Genomic DNA, 19943 nt, shown 5'->3' on the forward strand with positions numbered 1-19943 from the left:
AACTTAGTTCCCTCCGCCTCTCTGCCCTGAGCCTCTGCAGTTCAGGAGAGGCTGGAGGGTTACCGGACCCAGAGGCAACCTCATCTTCCCCTGACAGGGCTGAGAGTGGAGCACCTGCAGGCAATGGGTCCTCCATCACCTCAGGAACCAGAGCAGACTCAGCTGGTGCCTGCACCTGAGGATCCAGCACAGGTGAGGACCCTTCAGGCTCAAGCCCCAACCCCAGCTCAGCTGGTTCTGGAGGCGGGGAATCCTGTGCAGGCTGGGATTCCTCAGGTTCAGCCTCTGAGTCTGAATCCCAGGCCACCACACTGTGTGTGTCAAGGTGATCAAACCTGAGACACACAGCCTCAGAACTTCCTTTGTAAAGGAACATAAGGACAAGTAAACTTTCAAAACACGAACATGTAAAAGCTTTATTCTCCTAACCAAGTTTTACACAGCCTGTGGTATCTCTCCCTAATGAAATGCTATCCCTCAGAAAGGGGAAATAGGAGAACTCATCTTTCCAGTTTCCTATCTAAGCAGACTAGCCCACCCCCATCCCCCACAAAGGATTTTGTGATACCCACACCAAGGATCCTTCCCAGGAAATCATTGCAGCAGTGATAAACAGGGAAATGGTGAGGTGTGAGAGAAAGACACATGTTGCCTCTGTGGGTTGGCGTAGCCTTCTCCAAAAGGGATCAGAGGGAGAACTGCTTTTATGGAGATATGGGATGGACAAAAAAGTCCTATCCCACAGGATCCAGAATGCCGTAAGATGACAAAGCAGCATTAAATCCTGGTTCTAGATATAAAAAATGTCTCTGTATTGTCCTCTTCACATGCATGGAAACATACTTCAGGCTCAGAGTTAGGGTCTAGCCCACATTACCTGCATCACCGGGCTGAAGCTTGACCTTCACACCTCCCATCCATTAGCCCACAGCCTTGCTTCTTTGTTTCAGCCTCTGTAGGGAAAACACATTTCAGATAAATGGTTGCTAAGGCTTGCTAGATTGAACTGTTACTTTCAAGGCTGGAGCAGACTGCAGAAAGCTCCATTATTTTACTAACAGCTTGGGTTTCAAAATCACAACTAAATTTAATTATTTTTAGAATATTTCAAAATGAAAAGATAGAAGAGATAAAATAAGTGTTTTTGAAAGTATTAACTTTTATAAATAATGAATACACAAACTTTCTTCCCAGTGATATTTTTTTTAAGTTCCAGTTTCATGTTGGTATCCAGCTAGTGTCACAAACAAGCTATGCCTGTCACTATGATACATGGGAAGGTTTATTCCCAACCAGAACAGTTTTTACTGTATCCCCTAACAGAATATAGACCGCAAACAACTTTTTCCCCCTAAACACTCTGTGTCATTGAACCAGCATGGTAAACAGAGGTTTTTTAGAAATGATGCACTGTGTCTTTGGAATAAACTTGGAACCCCTTAAACAGTCCCCCCCCCCCCGCCCCAACTCCAGTTCGTAACATAGTGTAAGCTCTGTATTTCACCATGCAGTGGGTTCTCACTTGGAGAAGAACTTTTACATACCAAATTGCATTTGCATGCAGGAGATGCTTTTACCAATACTGTTTTTGGCTACTGAAGAATTACAGTAAATAGAACTACAGTGGTACCTCAGGTTATGTACTTAATTTGTTCCGGAGCTCCTTTCTTAACCTGAAACTGTTCTTAACCTGAAGCACCACTTTAGCTAATGGGGCCTCTTGCTGCCGCCGCGCCGCCAGAGCACGATTTCTGTTCTCATCCTGAAGCAAAGTTCTTAACCTGAAGCACTATTTCTGGGTTAGCAGAGTCTGTAACCTGAAGCATATGTAACCCGAGGTACCACTGTATGTTAGTTAGTCTTTGTTGTTGTTGTATGTTCATGCAGATTGAATGGATCCACCAAATATTATTTCTAGGATTAAATTAAATCTGTAAAGAGTACAGTAAAAAAATAATAATACTGAACTTCTGTTTGTGTCTTAGGTAAAAACAATTAAAACAGTTCCATTACTCTATGGCACAATAAGGAAATTTTTTCTATATGGAGATCATGATGGAGATGTGTATGCTACAGGAGGAGAGGTTCAGATAGCTTTGGTAAGTGAATAGTCAAAAGTTGTAAACTGATTAAGTGATTGAATTAGATTAGAGGTAACAATTTCTTTGAAAGTCTTCTATGAAGACTGTATTTTTTGCTCCATAAGACGCACCTGGCCATAAGACGCACCTTCTCCCGCTGGAGCCTTAGCAACCGGACAGCGCCTGCAGCTCAGTCAGCCTGTATCCAAAGGCGGCGGCAGCAGCAGCAGCAGTGAAACTAACCTCATTGGCTTTCCTGGCGGCTGCACCAACAGCCTCCGCTGCTCTTTTCAATGAGCCTCATTCTCCAGCCACAACATCTGTCTCCCTGGGCAATGTTTGCTCAGACATTACTCGGCTCTGGCGATAGCCTCTCTCTCTCTCTCTTTTTCTCTCTCTCTCTCTCTCTCTCTCTCTCTCTCTCTCTCCCTCTCTCTGGCCTGGCATTAAGCCGCAGCAAACTCCTGCTGCAACTACATCCGCTCCCTGGGAGACAGGATGCCAGGAGACGGGGGTGGAAAGAGAGAGGGTGCTTGTCTAGATCAGGTGTTGTTGTTGTTAATTTGTATACTGCCCTCCATCTGAAGATCACAATATAAAAATGCAAAGCAAAAACAGAGCAAAAGTGAAGGTCGACGCCTCGCCTTGCAAACAAAATCCAAATGTGTTGCCTGCCAGCCTTGCTTGCTCATCCAAGGGATAAATAGACCCGTTTCCTCTACTTTTGGGTAACATCTCCCTCAGACCCTTCAGACACACATGGGCATCTGGCAGCTAAGCCTCGGGGTAAGAGGCAAATATATTGTTTGGCGGAAGCTCCCCGTCCCAATTTGACAGAGCGTGCGAGGGAGAAAGATCCCCCTCCGCGCTGGCTCCTGGCTGCTCTCATGCAAGTCACAGAGCCCCTCGGATGGAGGGAACTCTAAAGCGTATTCTAAAGCCCTCTTCCCCTGCCTCACCTCTCCTTACCCCCCTCGCGCGGGCGCCACCATTAGGACACTCGCACGGGCGACGTGCCACGCCCCTGCCGCCCTGGGAACCAAAGTCCCCAGCTCCTCTGCTGCCAGGGACCACACATTCACTCCATAAGATGCACAGACATTTCCCCTTTTTAGGAGGAAAAAGGTGCGTCATGGAGTGAAAAATACGGTAATTATATGCAAGTCAAACTGATTTCAGCTAAAATTGTTAAAAATTTGTACAACTCTAAATGACGCTCAGCTTTTTATTAGCTTGTTTATTATTTGTCTGATTTAGAGATATTAGAGAAAAGATAGCTGCACTTGACCCATTTCACATTTTATTTGATAATAAGGCTTTTAGCCCCTCCATTATAGATAACAGTTCTTTTAACCTACTTTCCTCCCAGATCTTCATATCTATTAGATAACAGCAAAGAGAGGTGACAGCCCTGTACTTAAGTACTGTACTATATAATATATTATTTTATATTGAATTTAATATAACGTTTAATCCTGCAGTCTCGGGGAGGGCAGCCCAGCTTTCAACCAAGAATCACAGAGCAATTTACAATAGAAAAATACATACCACAGTAGCAAATAAAGCAATAACCACCCCTATACAACCTATGGCTTTTAAAATTAGCCAAAGGCCTGAGAGAAAAGGAATGTTTTTGCCTGGCAGGGAGCCACTGCAGAATGTTATGGGTCTCTTGGAAACCCCCTCACAGGCACTGTAGATAGAACCACAATTAATGCTTCAATGGTAGAGAGAGCAAAAGCGGAGCATGGTGGAGGCTAACCTGAGGAGGATTTAGACCCTCCTAATTCCCCTGACTGGGAAAAAATATCAGCCCTGATGCTAGCATAATTCTTTTCCTCTACTTTCCAACCCTGCACCTTCTGCCCTAGCCAACGTGAGATTGGGTAGGCTCAGGATTTGTTGGTTCCAGGGGCACAGATTTACCACTTCCAGCCCTCATTGGATTGTTCTGCCCATGATGATATAAAGTTCTATGTATCTGAATCCAGATATAATTTAATTCTATGCTTCCTTATCAGAAGTCATTTATAAATAAGTAGCTTAACTTTTCAGGAACCCGAGGGACTCTATGATGAAATCAAGGTTATACCAATATGCAAACTTGATCGTTCCGTTTCCAACAAAGCAGTGAAGAAATACATTGAAGAGGAAATTTCCAAGTAAGTTTATATAAGCCAATGAAAAGCTAACCTGTTAATTCAAAAATATGCAGGCTGTGTTTATTTATATTTATTAAATTTGTATACCGCCCTTCATCTGTAGATCTCAGAGCAGTTCACAACATGGTTTAAATGAATTAATCTAGCAGATTTAATTGATTAAAGCTTGCAGTGCCAAAAATGTAAATAATAACTTTTTTTTTTAATTAGGCTTCCTGATAGGTTGTCAGTAACATGGCCCGAAGGAGATGAATTATTACCAAATGAAACCAAGCTTGCAGGAGCTACCATAGGTATGTGTTAATGATAAAGGGTTGGATCTAGAAAAAAGTGACATTCCTCCCACCAGCAGCTCATCATACCTTCTAAAAGGATCCTCCTGAATAATATGAGCTATGGCACAGGAGACTAAGGGGGAAGTGGGGTCATCAATAATCAGGTAGAGGGAACTTCCATGAAGGGAACTAGCACTTATGGAAAGTGTCTCTGCCTGATTTTCAAGCTTTTGTCTCCCCCAACACAACACAGCTCTTTCAAGAGGGTTCTCTGACTTTTGGAGAGGCTGCTAAGGAGAGAAGGGGGTTGGAATATCATGTTCTACCAATCCACTTCTATGGACCATGTGTGTATCTAATTTGTAGTGTAATTTAAATATTACTCATGGACAAGTGGAGTTTGAAAAGAACTTACACTTGGATGTGTTTAATGTATTTGGGGGGTGTTCTTTTTTTTATTTATAGGAGCACTAAGAATTGAAATATTGAATAAAAAAGGAGAGCCTATGCAAAAGCTTCCAGGGTCAGGTCATGGAGCAGCGAAGAAATTGCTTGTGGAACTTAAGGTCATTTTTCATTGTAAGAATACAATCTGTTTTCATTAGATTATTTTAAAACATTATTATATTGAGGTTTGATACACTAGCCATTAGAACAGAGCTTTCCAAACATTTCATGTTGGTGACACATTTTTTAGACATGCATCATTTTGTGGCACAGCAATTCAGTTTTACTAGCAAACCAAACTAACTGCTTTCTAGTCCCGGGAGGAGCGTGGGGAGCTTTCATGTGACACACCTACACAATGCCGGGGAAACTCAGCCAGATGGGTGGGGTATAAATAAATTATTATAATGCAGCTGCCACACTAACGTGTCGTGACACACAGTTTGGAAAGCTCTGCATTAGGATAACACAATGTCTCATGTGTTAAACACTTAAAGTCCTGATGCATTTTAAAGTATATTCCTCTAAAGCAGCAATGGGGGATCTATGGCCTTCCAGATGTTGTTAGACTCCCACTCCCTAGCTACTAGCCATGCTGACTTAGCCAGCACATTTCAGGCTAGTAATTTTCTTGCAGGCTACTAACTTTAGAGGATTTATTTACAAGGTTGTGTTAGCTGTTTCTGGGCAGACTAAAGCAATCAACTATTCTTTAGTGCATCAGTCATGGGCACTTCATTTTTCTTTGCTACATTTTGTGAAGGTAAGAAGGAGCAACTCTGGAAAAAGAATATAAAATTGTGCATTGTATAGGTTCCTATATTCCCATATTTAAGCAGCAGTCTGGTGCTCACTTATTTGGAAGAAAGTCCTAATTGAACTCAAGTGGATATACTTCTAAGTAAATTGGATTGTGCTGTTAACGTTGCAGACTCATGGGTGCTAGTAGTAAGAAAGACCCTATATAGGAATATATTTAAAATATATCCTTTGTAGGTAAAAAAAGAGGAAAGCATGCGAAATGTATACAGTATTACTAAGAGATGCAAGGCTTAATTATGAGAATGAAACAACATTAATACTATGTTTAGTTGTTAATTAACATTGTTTAGTAGCCAAATTTGCCCCAACCTTTAGGAAACATGAAGAAATAGCAATAGGAAACTTTTAAGTCATGCTTCAAAAATTCATCATTTAATTTTCCTAGAATTCAGTCAACCTACCTGGAAAGGGATGACCTTCCTCACCCCAAGTTCCAGATGGAGCTGGGATGCGAAGTAGGATTATTTTTGACCTTGTGCAAATGCACAAGGGGCGAGAGGAAGATTAGGCTCCTAGCAACTACCATTTTTCATTCAGCTACTAAGGCGTTTGAAAAGTAGTGAACCTCTACATTTCCTGCCAGCCGCCTAATTTTCTAATCCTGTTGGTTTCCTTTAGGGGACATTTAAGCAAAATCAGTGTCATTTTAAATAACATGGCTGCGGCTGAATCAAGCCTACATCACTTTCAATTTAATTCTCAGTTCACCTTCACCAAACTGTTAATGTAGGGGTGGTTATCCCCTGACTTGGAGGCCTTATCTGGCACACACTCCAAGAGCACCAGTTTTGAAGACAGCAACAAAACTAGTGTGGGGTTGTTTTTTTAAGTAGACACAACACTGGTGTGGGCAGAGTAACCCCTTATTGAGTTACCTTAATATTATTATTAAAATACACTTATATCCTGTATTATTTGTTTGCAACCTAATGCATTTAAAGATACCTTGGCACAATTTTTATATGTGTTTTCTTCCTTCCCCCTATTTAAGCCCATCATGGAGATAAGGAAATCATTTCTCATATCAGTCAGCATGGGGGAAAATGGCCTTACTGGTTCAAAAGAATGGGTGAGTGTTTTTGCTTTAAATCTACCTTACAGTTGAGCAATATTTTGATTATTTCATTTTAAACTTTTGTTTCTGATTATACACAGAAAATATTACTAAACTTGGATCCTACACATTGAAACTGCAAGTGGTGTTGAATGAAAGCAATGCCGACACTTTTGCAGTAAGACCTCTTCCATCAGAAACATTTAAATTTAATATAATAGGTAAGGTTAATACTGTTGTTGTATTTTAACCAGTCAGTGCCTGTTCTTTGCATGCAGAAGTTAGCAGTGACACACTCAGTAAAATACTATTTTTCTATTTAAAGTTGGATTAAATGTTGAAAACGTTACTGAAAGTGTTAATCAAATATAAATGAGTTGAAGCATTCAGGCTGTATTCAGATGGGTGAAGAATGACTAGAATTAAACCACTAAACAATTTCATTGTAATAACATTGTTTCCCCCCATCTACCTCAGAGGGCAAGCCTCAGAAGTTTTCAATAGGTCTTTTGGATCCCTCATTTCGAGTTGGGCATCCATTCAATATTCCTCTAGATGTCCAGGATGAATTTGGTCATGCTACTCATCTGACAGATGATATTGTGCCAATTCTTGAGGCTAGGTAACTGTCATTTTAATTATTTTGTTTATTTAGTATTCTTAAATAAAGATTTGTATTTTCTCTGTTTTCCCCAATCCAGTGGGTCCCAGATAAATGTTGTGCACACACAGCTAGGTGCTTTTCTTTTCAGAAACTAGTGATCTGTCTCCTTTGCACCAAAAACTAAGATATCGTCTCTTGAATTCTTACACAGTTTTGAGGTTACATGGTGTTAATGCAGGAGGAGATGACAGGTGCTTGCTGTATCACAACTGTGGCTTTTTGCCCATGCAAAATGAATGGAGTTCTTAAACTGGGATTTTTCACAGTATTTTTAACATGGAAGGATTCTGTATGCTGATGGGACATTCCTCCCATCTAATTCAGGAGAAAAGACTAATTTCATTAGAAGGAGCAGTGTCTCAGTATTTTTCTTGCCTACAGTGAAAAGCAGTGATGCTAGACAGTGATCGATTGAGAATATACAGGAGTGAGACAATATTTCAGGTATCTTGGGTTAAGAGGACGTGTCCCTAAAATATGGAATTAAGCCATAATCTTTACCTATTTAACTGAATTGTCTATCATTCTTTTGAGCTGTCTTATACAGTGTACAAAGTACAGTGCCCCCCCCAAAAAAAACTAGGCAATTTGAATATTTTGCAGCAGTGCCCAATCTGGACAGGGTGTTATCATTCCCAAACCAAGAAAATAGTGTTGGATTGACCCATAAGAGTTATTTCTGATCATAGACAGACACCTGGGCCCTGGGCCTTTAATTTTCCTCTGGTGGGGAGTTGTTCCCCATAGTCATCCTGACAGTAAAGGTAAAGGTAAAGGGACCCCAGACATTTAAGACCAGTAGCGAATGACCCTGGGGTTGCGGCTCTTATCTCACTTTACAGGCTGAGGGAGCCGGCGTTTGTCTGCTCTGCAGACAGTTTTTCCAGGTCATGTGGCTAGCATGACTAAGCTGCTTCTGGCGCAACGGAACACCGTCACCAGAGCAGTGCACAGAAACGCCATTTAGCTTCCCGCTGGAGCAGTACCTATTAATCTACTTGCACTTTTTGGCGTGCTTTCGAACTGCTAGGTTGGCAGGAGCTGGGACCGAGCAACAGGAGCTCACCCCGTCGCGGGGATTCGAACTGCCAGCCTTTTGATCGGCAAGCCCAAGGCTTAGTGGTTTAGACCACGGTGCCACCCGCGTCCTGATAGTAGCCCTCTCTTTTCTGTGCAACATTAAAATAGCAAGTCCACAGTTTTGCATTTTGCTTATTCCTCACTTTTGGGAGCATCCAAAACCAAGAGGGCTGATCCACAGTAGAGGTTTCAGAAGCTTCTGGAATTTTAGTCTTCTGAAGTGAATGAGAAGGGTCACTCATCATCACAGAATATTCTGTATATTCAGAAAGAGCCCTCATGGGTAACTCCACATTATGTATTATTTAGTTGCAATTTTAAAATGGTCACTTTAGTTCTTAAAATTATTTTCACTTGTGTTTGTAGTGGCTTAACATTACAGTATGAAGAAATAGATAAAGGACCAAATTGTGCCATTAAGGGTGTAACTGCTAAAGGCCTGGTAAACAATAACCAGGGCAAGGTAAGTTGAATTATGGCAAAAATGCATTGCTTACTTTTAATAAATATGTGGCTGCATACTTGTTTTCTAAAGAATCATAGTTCTTTTTCATAAGAATTAAAATATTTACCTAAAATATTTTCTATATATTTTATATTCAATAATTAGTTTGTAGATTATTAAGTCAAGTATTCTAGAAGTCAAGCCTGACCCATGGGGCAGATTGAGGCTGTGAGGCGTCAGCCTGGCAGCTCCGACAGAGGGTGGGTGGCAATGCTGTCACCAACTCTCCTGGACTGTGGTGCGTGAGTGCGCCCCCTGCCCCATTTTGTGAGGCAAGCCTCAGGGAGCTTCGTCTGTGTCCTGCCCCCCCCCCCGGTCCACCTTCTCTGGGTGCAATTTCCTTACCACTGTTTCAAGTACCACTTACTTATGTTGGGATTACTGTAAGTGTGTCTTAATGTAGGATTTTGAAATAGAAGGAGCCTCAGTTAAGAACCTCAGTTAAGTAGCTGAGGGTATTAGACAAGAGTAAAGATTAAAAGTGGAACATTTTAAGTCATTTCCTAGGGGGTGGAAATATATAATTGCTTTACAGGATTATTCACTTTGAAAACTGAACAAAAAAAAATTCATGGGCATTATTTAACATTGACTTTTAAAATTATATTTTTCAATAGAACTTCAATCTGAAAGTTACTCTTCCTGGCCTGAAGGAGGAATCCCAAATTTTGAAAATTAAACTTCTTCCAGGTTAGTGAAATGTTTGAAATGTATGACTTCATTAATGTGATCCACTTTACATGGGCCTGTCCTTGAATTTGGTCCAGAAGCTGCAGCTAGTACAAAATACTTCTGCTCTCTGGGACAACCTATTGGTAGCATGTCACTGCCAATGTGTTAATAAGCTAGATTCAAGATTTTACTACTGTTAGATAGGACCCTTTATAGTTCTGGACCAGGGTATCAAAGAAGCTATCTATCTTTCTACATCACACCCCAATTAGTTACATGTCTTGATGAAGATCTATTGATGATATAAGATGCCCCTACAGTAAAGTTGTGGTACCCGGTCTCTGGAATTCTCTTCCTTTGAACTGAAGTAAGCCCCAATGTTGTTTTTGATGCTTGCTGGAATATTTTCTTTTCTACCAACCCTTTCCAAATGAGTCTGTTTCTGCAGGTTTAATTCTGGTTGTTCTTTATTTAATGCTATTTCATGATCCATATCAGGTTTTATATTTCATTTCTGTATTCCACTCAGGTGATTGTTCTTTTCCTCCTTTTATCTCTATTTTTATTTTTAACTCTTGTACAGCTGTGGCCTGTTGGCTTTGCTAATAAAGTTTTGTTGTTGTTGTTGGTAAAAAATGAAAGTTTCTATGGAAGTTTTTTTAAAAGTTTGAATTAAATAAAAATAGGTGTCTGTTCTGGAGCCATAATCAGATGTAACATGGTATTATGTGGCCTCATCCCAGAAGGTATAACTCAAAACCAGTTTCTCTTAAACTTAATTTTGAGGGGAGATTTCCCCCCCCAACATAATATTAATCCAATTTATGCCTTAAGTGGTGATACCATAAATGTTACCTTCTGTACAACAAAATTGGTGTTTTCAGCTGCATATTAAATAACTTTTATTTCAGTTCCATTGAATAAAAACTTGGGAATTATTCTTAAAACTTGCTGTATAGCAATTTTTTAAAAAAATGTTTTTGACTCTTTCAAAGCTGTCTTGGTTGTTCGTTTTGAAAACCGAAACTAAACTTTAGTTTATAAACAGGTCCACCATGGCAGCTAAATGTCAAACCAGACACTGAGACATTGAAAATTGAAAATGGAACAGCATTTCCTTTCCAGGTTGAAGTGCTGGATGAAGTAGGCAACATAACAGCACAACCAAAACTAATAGTTCATTGCAAGGTAGGTCAACAGCTTCTGTTCTTCTTCTTTAAAAAATAGGACATTAGTGCAATTGGACTAGTGCAATTATCTCAGTGTTATATTACTGAAAAATTGCCTCTGACACTGTATACAAGCATCAAAAATTCGAGGGTAGAGGCCCATCCTTCCTCAGAAATGAATTAGAGATTGTCTTCCTTGCCCCCTTGCTTCATTTTTCAGCAGGAACTCACCAGAACTCAGTTCCAGCACCTCTCAGGTGGGCCCCATTGCCATTATAAGAGAACTAGGGAGGTGTTCATGGTAAGTTCCGGCACCACTTTTTCTAGAAAAATAGCATTGCAATCCATTCTTTGTATCAGGGTAATTTTAAATATGCCATAGTTAACTACTATGTTCAAAATATTTTTATAAGTTACTGTGCAATTGAAGTTTGCAGTTACATTTTTTTATATATTTAAACCCCTGAGCAGATTTTTGCTTTTACTTTCTTCCTTCGAGTGAAAATGTTCTCTCGGTGGAATGAGATTTCCATTTGATGCTTGAAGGCAGGATTACAGCTGATTAAGGGGGCTTTGCTCATATCCAACTAGCCCCTACCAGGTTACTTCTGCCTTCGCTCTGGAGAGGCTGTGTCTCACGCTATTCAGCTTTGCTCAGACTTGTGCTTCTTGCGTGCTGTTGTGTTACTTCTCAGTTGTGTTTGGTGTTTGTTGCTGTTGTTTCTTGGAAACAGTAGTCTCTGATTTTCTATGCAGTTTTTTCTGCATTGATGCATTTTGTTGCCCTGCAGTGCTCCCTGTTTGCTTGAAGGGATTTCTTTTGGTTTCAGGGGTTGACTTGTGTCCTTTGTGCTTTGGCTTGGTGCTACTACTTATTTAATAACTTGAGATTAGATTAATTAATTAATTATAGTACAGGAAGTACTAGAGTTTTAATTTTATATGGTGTGGCACTTTATTTCAGGCTACTTCATGAATCTCTCAAAAAGAACACATGGGTTTGAATTAACCTAATTTATAAAGATGTTAGGGGGATACAGGTGGCGCTGTGGGTTAAACCACAGAACCTAGGACTTGCTGATCAGAAGGTCGGCGGTTCGAATCCCTGCAACGGGGTGAGCTCCCGTTGCTCAGTCCCAGCTCCTGCCAACCTAGCAGTTCGAAAGCACGTCAAAGTGCAAGTAGATAAATAGGTACCGACCGCTCCAGCGGGAAGGTAAACGGCGTTTCCGTGTGCTGCTCTGGTTCGCCAGAAGCGGCTTAATCATGCTGGCCACATGACCTGGAAGCTGTCTGCGGACAAACGCCGGCTCCCTCGGCCCATAGAGCGAGATGAGCGCCGCAACCCCAGAGTCGGTCACGACTGGACCTAATGGTCAGGGGTACCTTTACCTTTTACCTTTTTATAAAGATGTTATTTAAATGAATCAAATTAGCTTTTGTGATAGGCAGTCATGAAAATTTCTTAATAAGAATTATTCATCCTTTTCTTTATGGCAAAACTCCCCCCCCCCCCCAACGTACTTCAATTATTTCTGAGATTTTTATTCCGTTACTCGGTACCTTTATCCAAGGGGTGGGGAACTGTGATCCTCCCAAGTTTTTATATCCGGCCCTCAGGACACTCCCCTGGCCACCACACAGTTCACTGGCTCCCTCCCTGCTTTCTTCGAATGCTTTTGCCCGGCTGAAATGTGTCATTGTATTAGAATAATGCCTTTTGCTTGCTTGGATAGAAGATACAGTATGTCTGTGTGTGGAACATAGCATACTGTACAAAGTGTCTCAACCATTACTCTGCCCACTTTTGCCCCTTGCCCTGCCTGCTTTTCCCCTCTTGACCCTACCCATCAATAGCATGCAGCCCCCAGAAGGGTTGAAAATGTGGAAATCCAACCCTCAGGCTGAAAAAGGTTCTCAACCCTTGCTTTGTGCCCTCCTATTGATATGAAAACTCTTATTTACGATGTGTTTTTTTTAGTTTTCAGGAGCTCCAGGCCTTCCTGTATATGCTGTGGATTGCAGCAGTGGTGGGATAAATATATTAACTGGATCAGTTCTGCATGTAGAGAATATAAAGAAAGATCAGACGCTTAAAGCAAGGTTTGAAATACCTGTAAGTTGAAATAGCTGTAATGTTTTTGCTACTTGTTACCATTTAGTGATCTATGGCACTTGAATGCTCTAATTTCCATTGGTTGAGATGTGGGCAATATTGCTGCATGAAATTCTTTCCGCAGGTGGCTGGATCAGTGGAAATGACCCTATCTTACTCTGTATGTAGTTGCCCTTATATTCTTCTGGATTACCGATATCTTTGAATAATGAGAAATTGGTTGTCCTTGATAAATATGATTAGACATTTCCAACCTATTTCACCCCTCATTTAGGTCAAAAGTCCCTCTGAACCCCAGGACCATCTAGCATGGACTGAAGGGGCCTGATGAGTCCCTTATTTTTAAACTAGAAAGTTCAGGACTCTCTCTTCATAGGGGTTGCTTGTATACACATACAACACATCTAAAAAATCTCTCCTTTGTAATCCATCACCTACTATGAACTTCATTTCTCATTTGAGTGTCAGATGTTTCTAAGTGCTATTAGCTTCCTGTACTGCTCAAGGGAAGGGCACACTGTAACTTCAAAGAAAGCTATTCTCTCCCTTCCTCAGCTTATTCCTTGCCTCCAAACCACTTGATTCAGCTTTTCTTGCTGACTTTCATTTGTAATTTTCTCAGTCTCCCATATTGGCTAGTCTAGTGTGTGTAGTTTTTTATTTTATTTATGTCCAATTTGTTGGCCTTTTTTGTAGCAATATCTTCCTTTGGTGTTCAGAACATAACATGGTAAGAAAATAAAATGATAAACATAAGACAAGATTGCTGGATCAGGCCAGTGACCTGTCTAGTCCAGCATCCTTTTCTCGCACTGGCCAACCAGATGCTTGTGGGAAGTTTGCAAGTGGGACAGGAGTGCAACAGCAGACTGACCACCTGTGATTGCCAGCATGTGGCATCTCCATCCCCATCATTCTGCCAGACACTGAGGTCCAGCGCCGAGGGCCTTCTGGTGGTTTCCTTGCTGCGAGAAGCCAAGTTACAGGGAACCAGGCAGAAGGCCTTCTCGGTAGTGGCACCCGCCCTGTGGAACGCCCTCCAGATGTCAAAGAGAAAAACAACTACCAGACTTTTAGAAGACATCTGAAGGCAGCCCTGTTTAGGGAAGTTTTTAATGTTTGATAGACTATTGTATTTTAATATTTTGTTGGAAGCCGCCCAGAGTGCCTGGGGAAACCCAGCCAGATGTGCGGAGTATTATTAATAATAATAATAATAATAATAATAATAATAATAATAATTCAGAAACATACTGACCAATATGCTAAAATTACCATGAGGTTAGATTACAGAACCTCAGTGTAAGTGTATCTGTGAAGTGGTACAATTCCAGTTACTTCTTCTGTTTTCCTTTCTCCTTTTTATTATTAGAGTTGTAAAAGTGTACCACCATTGGAGAAGACTATTAAATTGCTTCCCAGTAGATCTGTTGCAAGATTACAAATTTTTAGCATCGAGGGAGAAAAAGCTATGCAGATCCAACACCAGGATGAAATTAACTGGGTTGCAGGTGATGTGATGCAGAATCTCATCTTCCACATGTATGATGAAGGGGACAGAGAAATAGTAATAACTCCCACGCTGGCTGAAAAAGTTAAGGTTGGTATTTTTAGGACGTTAGAACTTTGATTCAACATAAACATTAGTTTTGTGATCAGGCAGTACCGTATTAAGGACAAGAGGAAAGGTTACCATAACAAAAATACTATAAAAAGAAAACATTTGCTTTGTTTACATCAGTATTTCCATTGCTTTTTTGAAGGAATTCAACCTAAGCTGTGTGAGAAAGTGGGATATATCATGACATCTGAAAGGCACATTTTCCATGGTTGTTCCATAGTTTATTTACATAATTCGAATTTCTAGGCTTCCTCAGGGGAGGTAACAACAGACATATGTATATGCTCCTAGGCCATCAAACCATGTTTCTGAATAGGACTCAACCATGAGTTAAAATAACACTAAGAAATTTAAATTATGGCTGAAAATATACAGAGAGAATAGTGTAATATAGAAGACTAGCTGGGCCAGTCATCACCTTTCAACCTAATAGGGTTCTTGTGAGGCTAAAACAGACAAGGGGAGAAGCATGTACTGTTTCTCACTTGAAGCTCCTTGGAGGAAAGATAACTTAATTATAGTAGTGTGGGAGGTCTTCCCAACTCAGAAGCTCTACAAATTCATTGTGCCAACGGAATACAGCAGTATCTGCCAAGCATTTTGACATGGTTTGAAAGTGAATAGCTGTGAAGAAATCCCAGAGCTTAGGGAAAGTCATTGTATATCAGGCGGACAAGAGGCTGTACTATGGCAAATTTAAAATTTTCTGCGCAAGGTGGAAAGTCTAAAATTTTAGCTCTAGTTTTGTTCCACACAGAATTTAAGCTTTGATCAGAGAGCCACAAAACTAGAAATTCAAGCATAACAGGATTTCAAATGAAGAAGGCTTTTATTTATGTTAATAATTCAACCATTTCCACTACTTTTTGTATGCCAGTGAAGAGTGCACTTGGCAATCATGTTTATGAATATCAAACCAAAGTGAGCATTTAAGGGACATTTTGCAGTGTACTGATGGGAGTAAAATATCAGAGATTTTAAAATTGAATGCTTTTAGGCAGCAGAGTCATATAAGATGAACAAATACTGGACAACTACTCCAGTGATCTACCTTCTCTCTAAATACTGGTGTTGACCTATAAAACGCTAAACGGTCAGCATCTAGCACATACCAGGGACCACTGGCCCATGTTCCATCATGAACTTTAAGGCTAAACATAGTCCTTTCTGACACCCACCACCCCACAATCAATCATCTGTTCCACAGGTGATAATACCCAGATCTTTACAGGCAGAAATGCATGTAGAAGCTTCTGATATGTAAGAGGAATGTGGACTTCTATCTGCGTATGGGATGATGGGCAGGAGTGCAGTCTCTCTGCAGAGCTTAGACAAAATACATATAGAATGAGGGTAGAAATGTCAGCGAGGCTGCTCATGCCACAGATCTTCTCTCGCCTCAAATCTTGTCTACTCTATGACAACTTACATGTCATGTTGGATTTCTCTCTATATCATGACAGCTTCAAGAACCTGAGCAGAAACTATTTAACACACAGCAGTTAATTGATATGGTGATGTTTTAATCTGACCAAGCCCTGAGTATATTTGGATTTATGCTATTTAATGTTTTAAAAGTTTCAATAATTTGGGGTTTTTTCATATTTCATATACTTTGTGGTAGTTAATAGATTTGCTTGAAATGAAGATTATGGGAATGATCCAGTCCTCTCTCTGGATCCTTTCTCTTGGAATATGTAGGTTCCCGTATAAGCAGTCTCTCCCTTTCTCTCTCTCTTCTTTTTTCTTTTTTTCTCTCACTGCAGATCTGTGCATTGCTGTATGCAGGTGAGGGGCTTGTTTCCTCTGTATGCAGCACATAATTAGTATTTAATTCCAGAAGTAATAATGATGTAAATAAAGCTGAAATTACTGGTTTAATTTTTTTTATTAAAGTCAGCCCAACATTTTGGTATCTCATTCTTAGTTAGTACTATACCAATTTTGTATTTAGCTTTATGTTACACCATAACCTAAATATTTAAACATTTTCTCTTTTTTTAAAAAAAATGAGGTCTTGCAATCTCTTAATTTTGTTTATGGAGGCAATAAATAAATAAATATTTAAATTTATGCCAGTAGTTGAATGGGACTGGTGCTCATGATACCAAGGGACAGTTGGCCAACAGGTAGTGCAAAATCCTATTCTTCTCACACTAATTCCATTAGTCCCTTCCAGTCCTCCAGTAAATGCCACCACCCTCCATAAAAAGTATGGGCTATATTCAGATGTAAAAGTAAACCAGAATTTAGTCCTTGAGGAATGAGCTTGGGGTGAGGCACTGGCTCTTATTTGCCTTCCTCCAGTGTAGTCAGAAGGAGAATATTTGAAGCTTTCACAGCAGTTTACAACTAAATCACAGTTATTCATTCCTTGAGGAAGTCGCTGCCAAATTTTCTGAGGAGGGCCAAGAATCCTAGCGAGTGGCATGCTAGGTAAGGCAGGCTGTTACAGTAAGCTGAATAAATTGTAAGGCAGGATAGAATGAGAGTCTGGTAGTCCTATCTATTTGCAACACAGTACAGACAATTTGATTATTTCACTTCCACAGCCTGCTTGTTCTCGTGAATAAAACCTACTCTTGCTTAAAATATTAGTGTTCTTATTTTATCCCTCTCACATCAACATTTAAATTTGTATGGACTTCATTGACTGAACAAGCGTTTTTATTATTAGTGCACTTGTAATAGCTGCAGAGAAGCTAAATTTGTATTTCAATCAAATAATTATATCGTCTTAAAAAATTGGCCATAAAATAGCTACTATTATTTATACTTGTTTAAAAGTGGAATAATGTTTATTACGTAGTCAGAGACACTGTTATTTTTAAAATTTTGTTACAAAAGTAAGCAGTCATGTTATTTTTACACCTGACACACTCTATTGAATTTTTTTTTGTTTACTAGGTAAATTGGACTCCAAAGATTAATAGAGAACAGTTGGTTAATGGCTTATTACCTGATGTGAAGGTACCAACATCTGTAAATGATGTGCACTATTATGTAGTTTCATTCCATGATGGGCATGTATCTTTGGAAAGTGCATTCACAATAAGGTTTGTATATTTTCCTCAGTTGTAGTCCTGTTACAAAGTTTACTCAGTGGCTGTTTCTGTTGGTTACAGCATACAAAAACATGTTTGCTGTTATTGGTAACAACTTTTAAGTATGGAAATATCAGTATACAATCAAGCATATATTAGACATTAAGAGCTTCAAAGGCTATGCAAAAGAGCTATGCAAAAGCATAACCTGCAGATGCACAAAACAGCCAGTTCTAAAATAAGTCATTATAATGATGTTGCTCATGATACTCGCACTCTTGAGTGCTGTGATACATGGAATAACCTTAGTGTTGTGTGAAGTATATATACAGAAGAATCATAGGAATACATAGAATATATTGCTTAAAATGCACTTTTGCTAAATAAATATTTGATCTGCGCACACACACACACACATATATATATATGTGTGTTTGTGTGTGTGTGTGTGTGTGTGTGTTTATAGTTGGGAAATTAGCTCTAGAGCATATATAGCTGTAAAACATAATAAGACATCTAAGAACCCAGCTAATGTCACCTTGTTGGATAATGAAGGACAGTGAGGAAGTGTTTAACATAACCCTCACCTTGAGGGGAGGGGTGTGACATGGAGGAGAGAGGCCACTGAAATCTGAAGGCTTACTGGCCTGTTTTCTTAAAGCCTCCTATCTTTAAAGTGCTCTGCACTCCTTTCAGGCTCTGCAGCTACAAGTCCACTTCTAGACAAAAGAAAAAAAGAGGGAACTCAGCAAATCAGAGGAAAGTGGAGATGACAGCAGGCGTATCTCAGCAGGCAGGGCATTCTACAAATGAGCTGCCCACTTCCATATTGCTGCATAGTGAATCTTCTCAAGCAAGTTGTTAGCAAGAAGGGCTTCCCCTAAGGAGTTTAATGTTGAAACAGGAGGAGACATAATTTCAACTAAAGTCCTAAGTTACGTAGGGCTTTATAGGTGTCATTGCCAGCACATTGAATTAAACCCAGTATCATATTGGCAACTAATTAACTCTCAGGTTCATGCAATCTTGATAGTGCAGATTGTTAGGTGGCCTAGCCTATCTGAAGCTTCTAAAACAGCTTCAGGATCTGCCATAGTTTATAGTAATCCAACTGGAGGATTACCAGTGCAAGAGTTACTGTAACAATGCTACTCCTGTCCGCAGACTGCCACAGCTAACCAAAGAAATTCTTTGTCACTGCAGTCACTTGAGCCCCCAGCAACTATATTTTATCTAGGAGCATCCCCAGACTACATAGCTGTTCTGTCAAATGGAATGCAACTCCATCGGCCATTTACATCTTAAGAAATTGTATCTTGAAAGAATTATAGCACTTTTTGTGTTTTACTTAGAAGTACAAATCTGTTAAGCTGTCAGTATTTGTTTCTGTAGACCACTTGCTGATGAGCCAAAACATATTAAATGCAAATTAAAAGGATCTAATACAATACAAATGGGTGAAAAACTACAAGAAGAAATTGGTAAGTATTTTACTTTTTTTCTTTTATTCCGACACAAATGTAGGTGTGGTGCAGCGATACCTATTTATCTACTTGCACTGGCATGCTTTCAAACTGCTAGGTTGGCAGGAGCTGGAACAGAGCAATGGGAGCTCACTCCGTCACAGGGATTCAAACCACTGACCTGATCAGCAAGCCCAAGAGGCTCAGTGGTTTAGACCACAGCGCCACCCGCATCCTGGCGGGAAGGTAAACGGCGTTTCTGTGCTCTCTGGTTTCTGTCATGGTGTTCTGTTGCACCAGAAGCAGTTTAGTCATGACCCGGAAAGCTGTCTGTGGACAAATGCCAGCTCACTTGGCCTGAAAGCAAGATGAGTGCCGCAGCCCCATAGTTGCCTTTGACTGGACTTAACCATCCAGGGGTCCTTTACCTTTTACCTTTAGGTGTGATGGCATACTGTGTTCTTGTAGCAAGCTACATCAATATCATGCTCAGCAAGTGTGACAAGATGCAGTCTTGTTGCCTCCCTTGCCTTACTCATCAGTGTCTCAGCAGACAACACTGTCTCATGACATATATATATATATATATAGTGTACAAGTTGCATTTGTGCAAAAGGCAGTACTTGCTGTTGCTTATATAAGATGACTGATCCACACTGGGGCATATTGTGACTCCGAGTACTCATTATCTTGAGTTACAACTTTAATCTCCTCTGCTGGTCATCCTGGCTCAGGTGGAATTACTCCCACCCAGCGCTTGAGGCAGAA

At 40.2% G+C, this 19943-nt stretch overlaps 1 protein-coding gene across 5 annotated transcripts in view; it reads left to right on the top strand.

Moving 5' to 3' along the window:
• SMCHD1 (structural maintenance of chromosomes flexible hinge domain containing 1) overlaps nt 1–19943 on the top strand; it is a 60050-nt gene that overhangs the window by 14041 nt on the left and 26066 nt on the right. For all 5 annotated transcript variants that reach the window (XM_053396448.1, XM_053396447.1, XM_053396446.1 and 2 more), the window contains 14 exons: nt 1986–2099; nt 4137–4243; nt 4454–4536; nt 4984–5097; nt 6779–6856; nt 6943–7062; nt 7319–7463; nt 8952–9048; nt 9708–9780; nt 10811–10950; nt 12913–13047; nt 14420–14647; nt 17576–17724; nt 19105–19193. In XM_053396448.1, coding sequence (XP_053252423.1) covers nt 1986–2099; nt 4137–4243; nt 4454–4536; nt 4984–5097; nt 6779–6856; nt 6943–7062; nt 7319–7463; nt 8952–9048; nt 9708–9780; nt 10811–10950; nt 12913–13047; nt 14420–14647; nt 17576–17724; nt 19105–19193 — 1672 coding nt within the window. The remainder of the gene's footprint in view (nt 1–1985; nt 2100–4136; nt 4244–4453; nt 4537–4983; nt 5098–6778; nt 6857–6942; nt 7063–7318; nt 7464–8951; nt 9049–9707; nt 9781–10810; nt 10951–12912; nt 13048–14419; nt 14648–17575; nt 17725–19104; nt 19194–19943) is intronic.

The sequence above is a fragment of the Podarcis raffonei genome, chromosome 7, assembly GCF_027172205.1.
Source record: "Podarcis raffonei isolate rPodRaf1 chromosome 7, rPodRaf1.pri, whole genome shotgun sequence".
Lineage (NCBI taxonomy): Eukaryota > Metazoa > Chordata > Lepidosauria > Squamata > Lacertidae > Podarcis > Podarcis raffonei.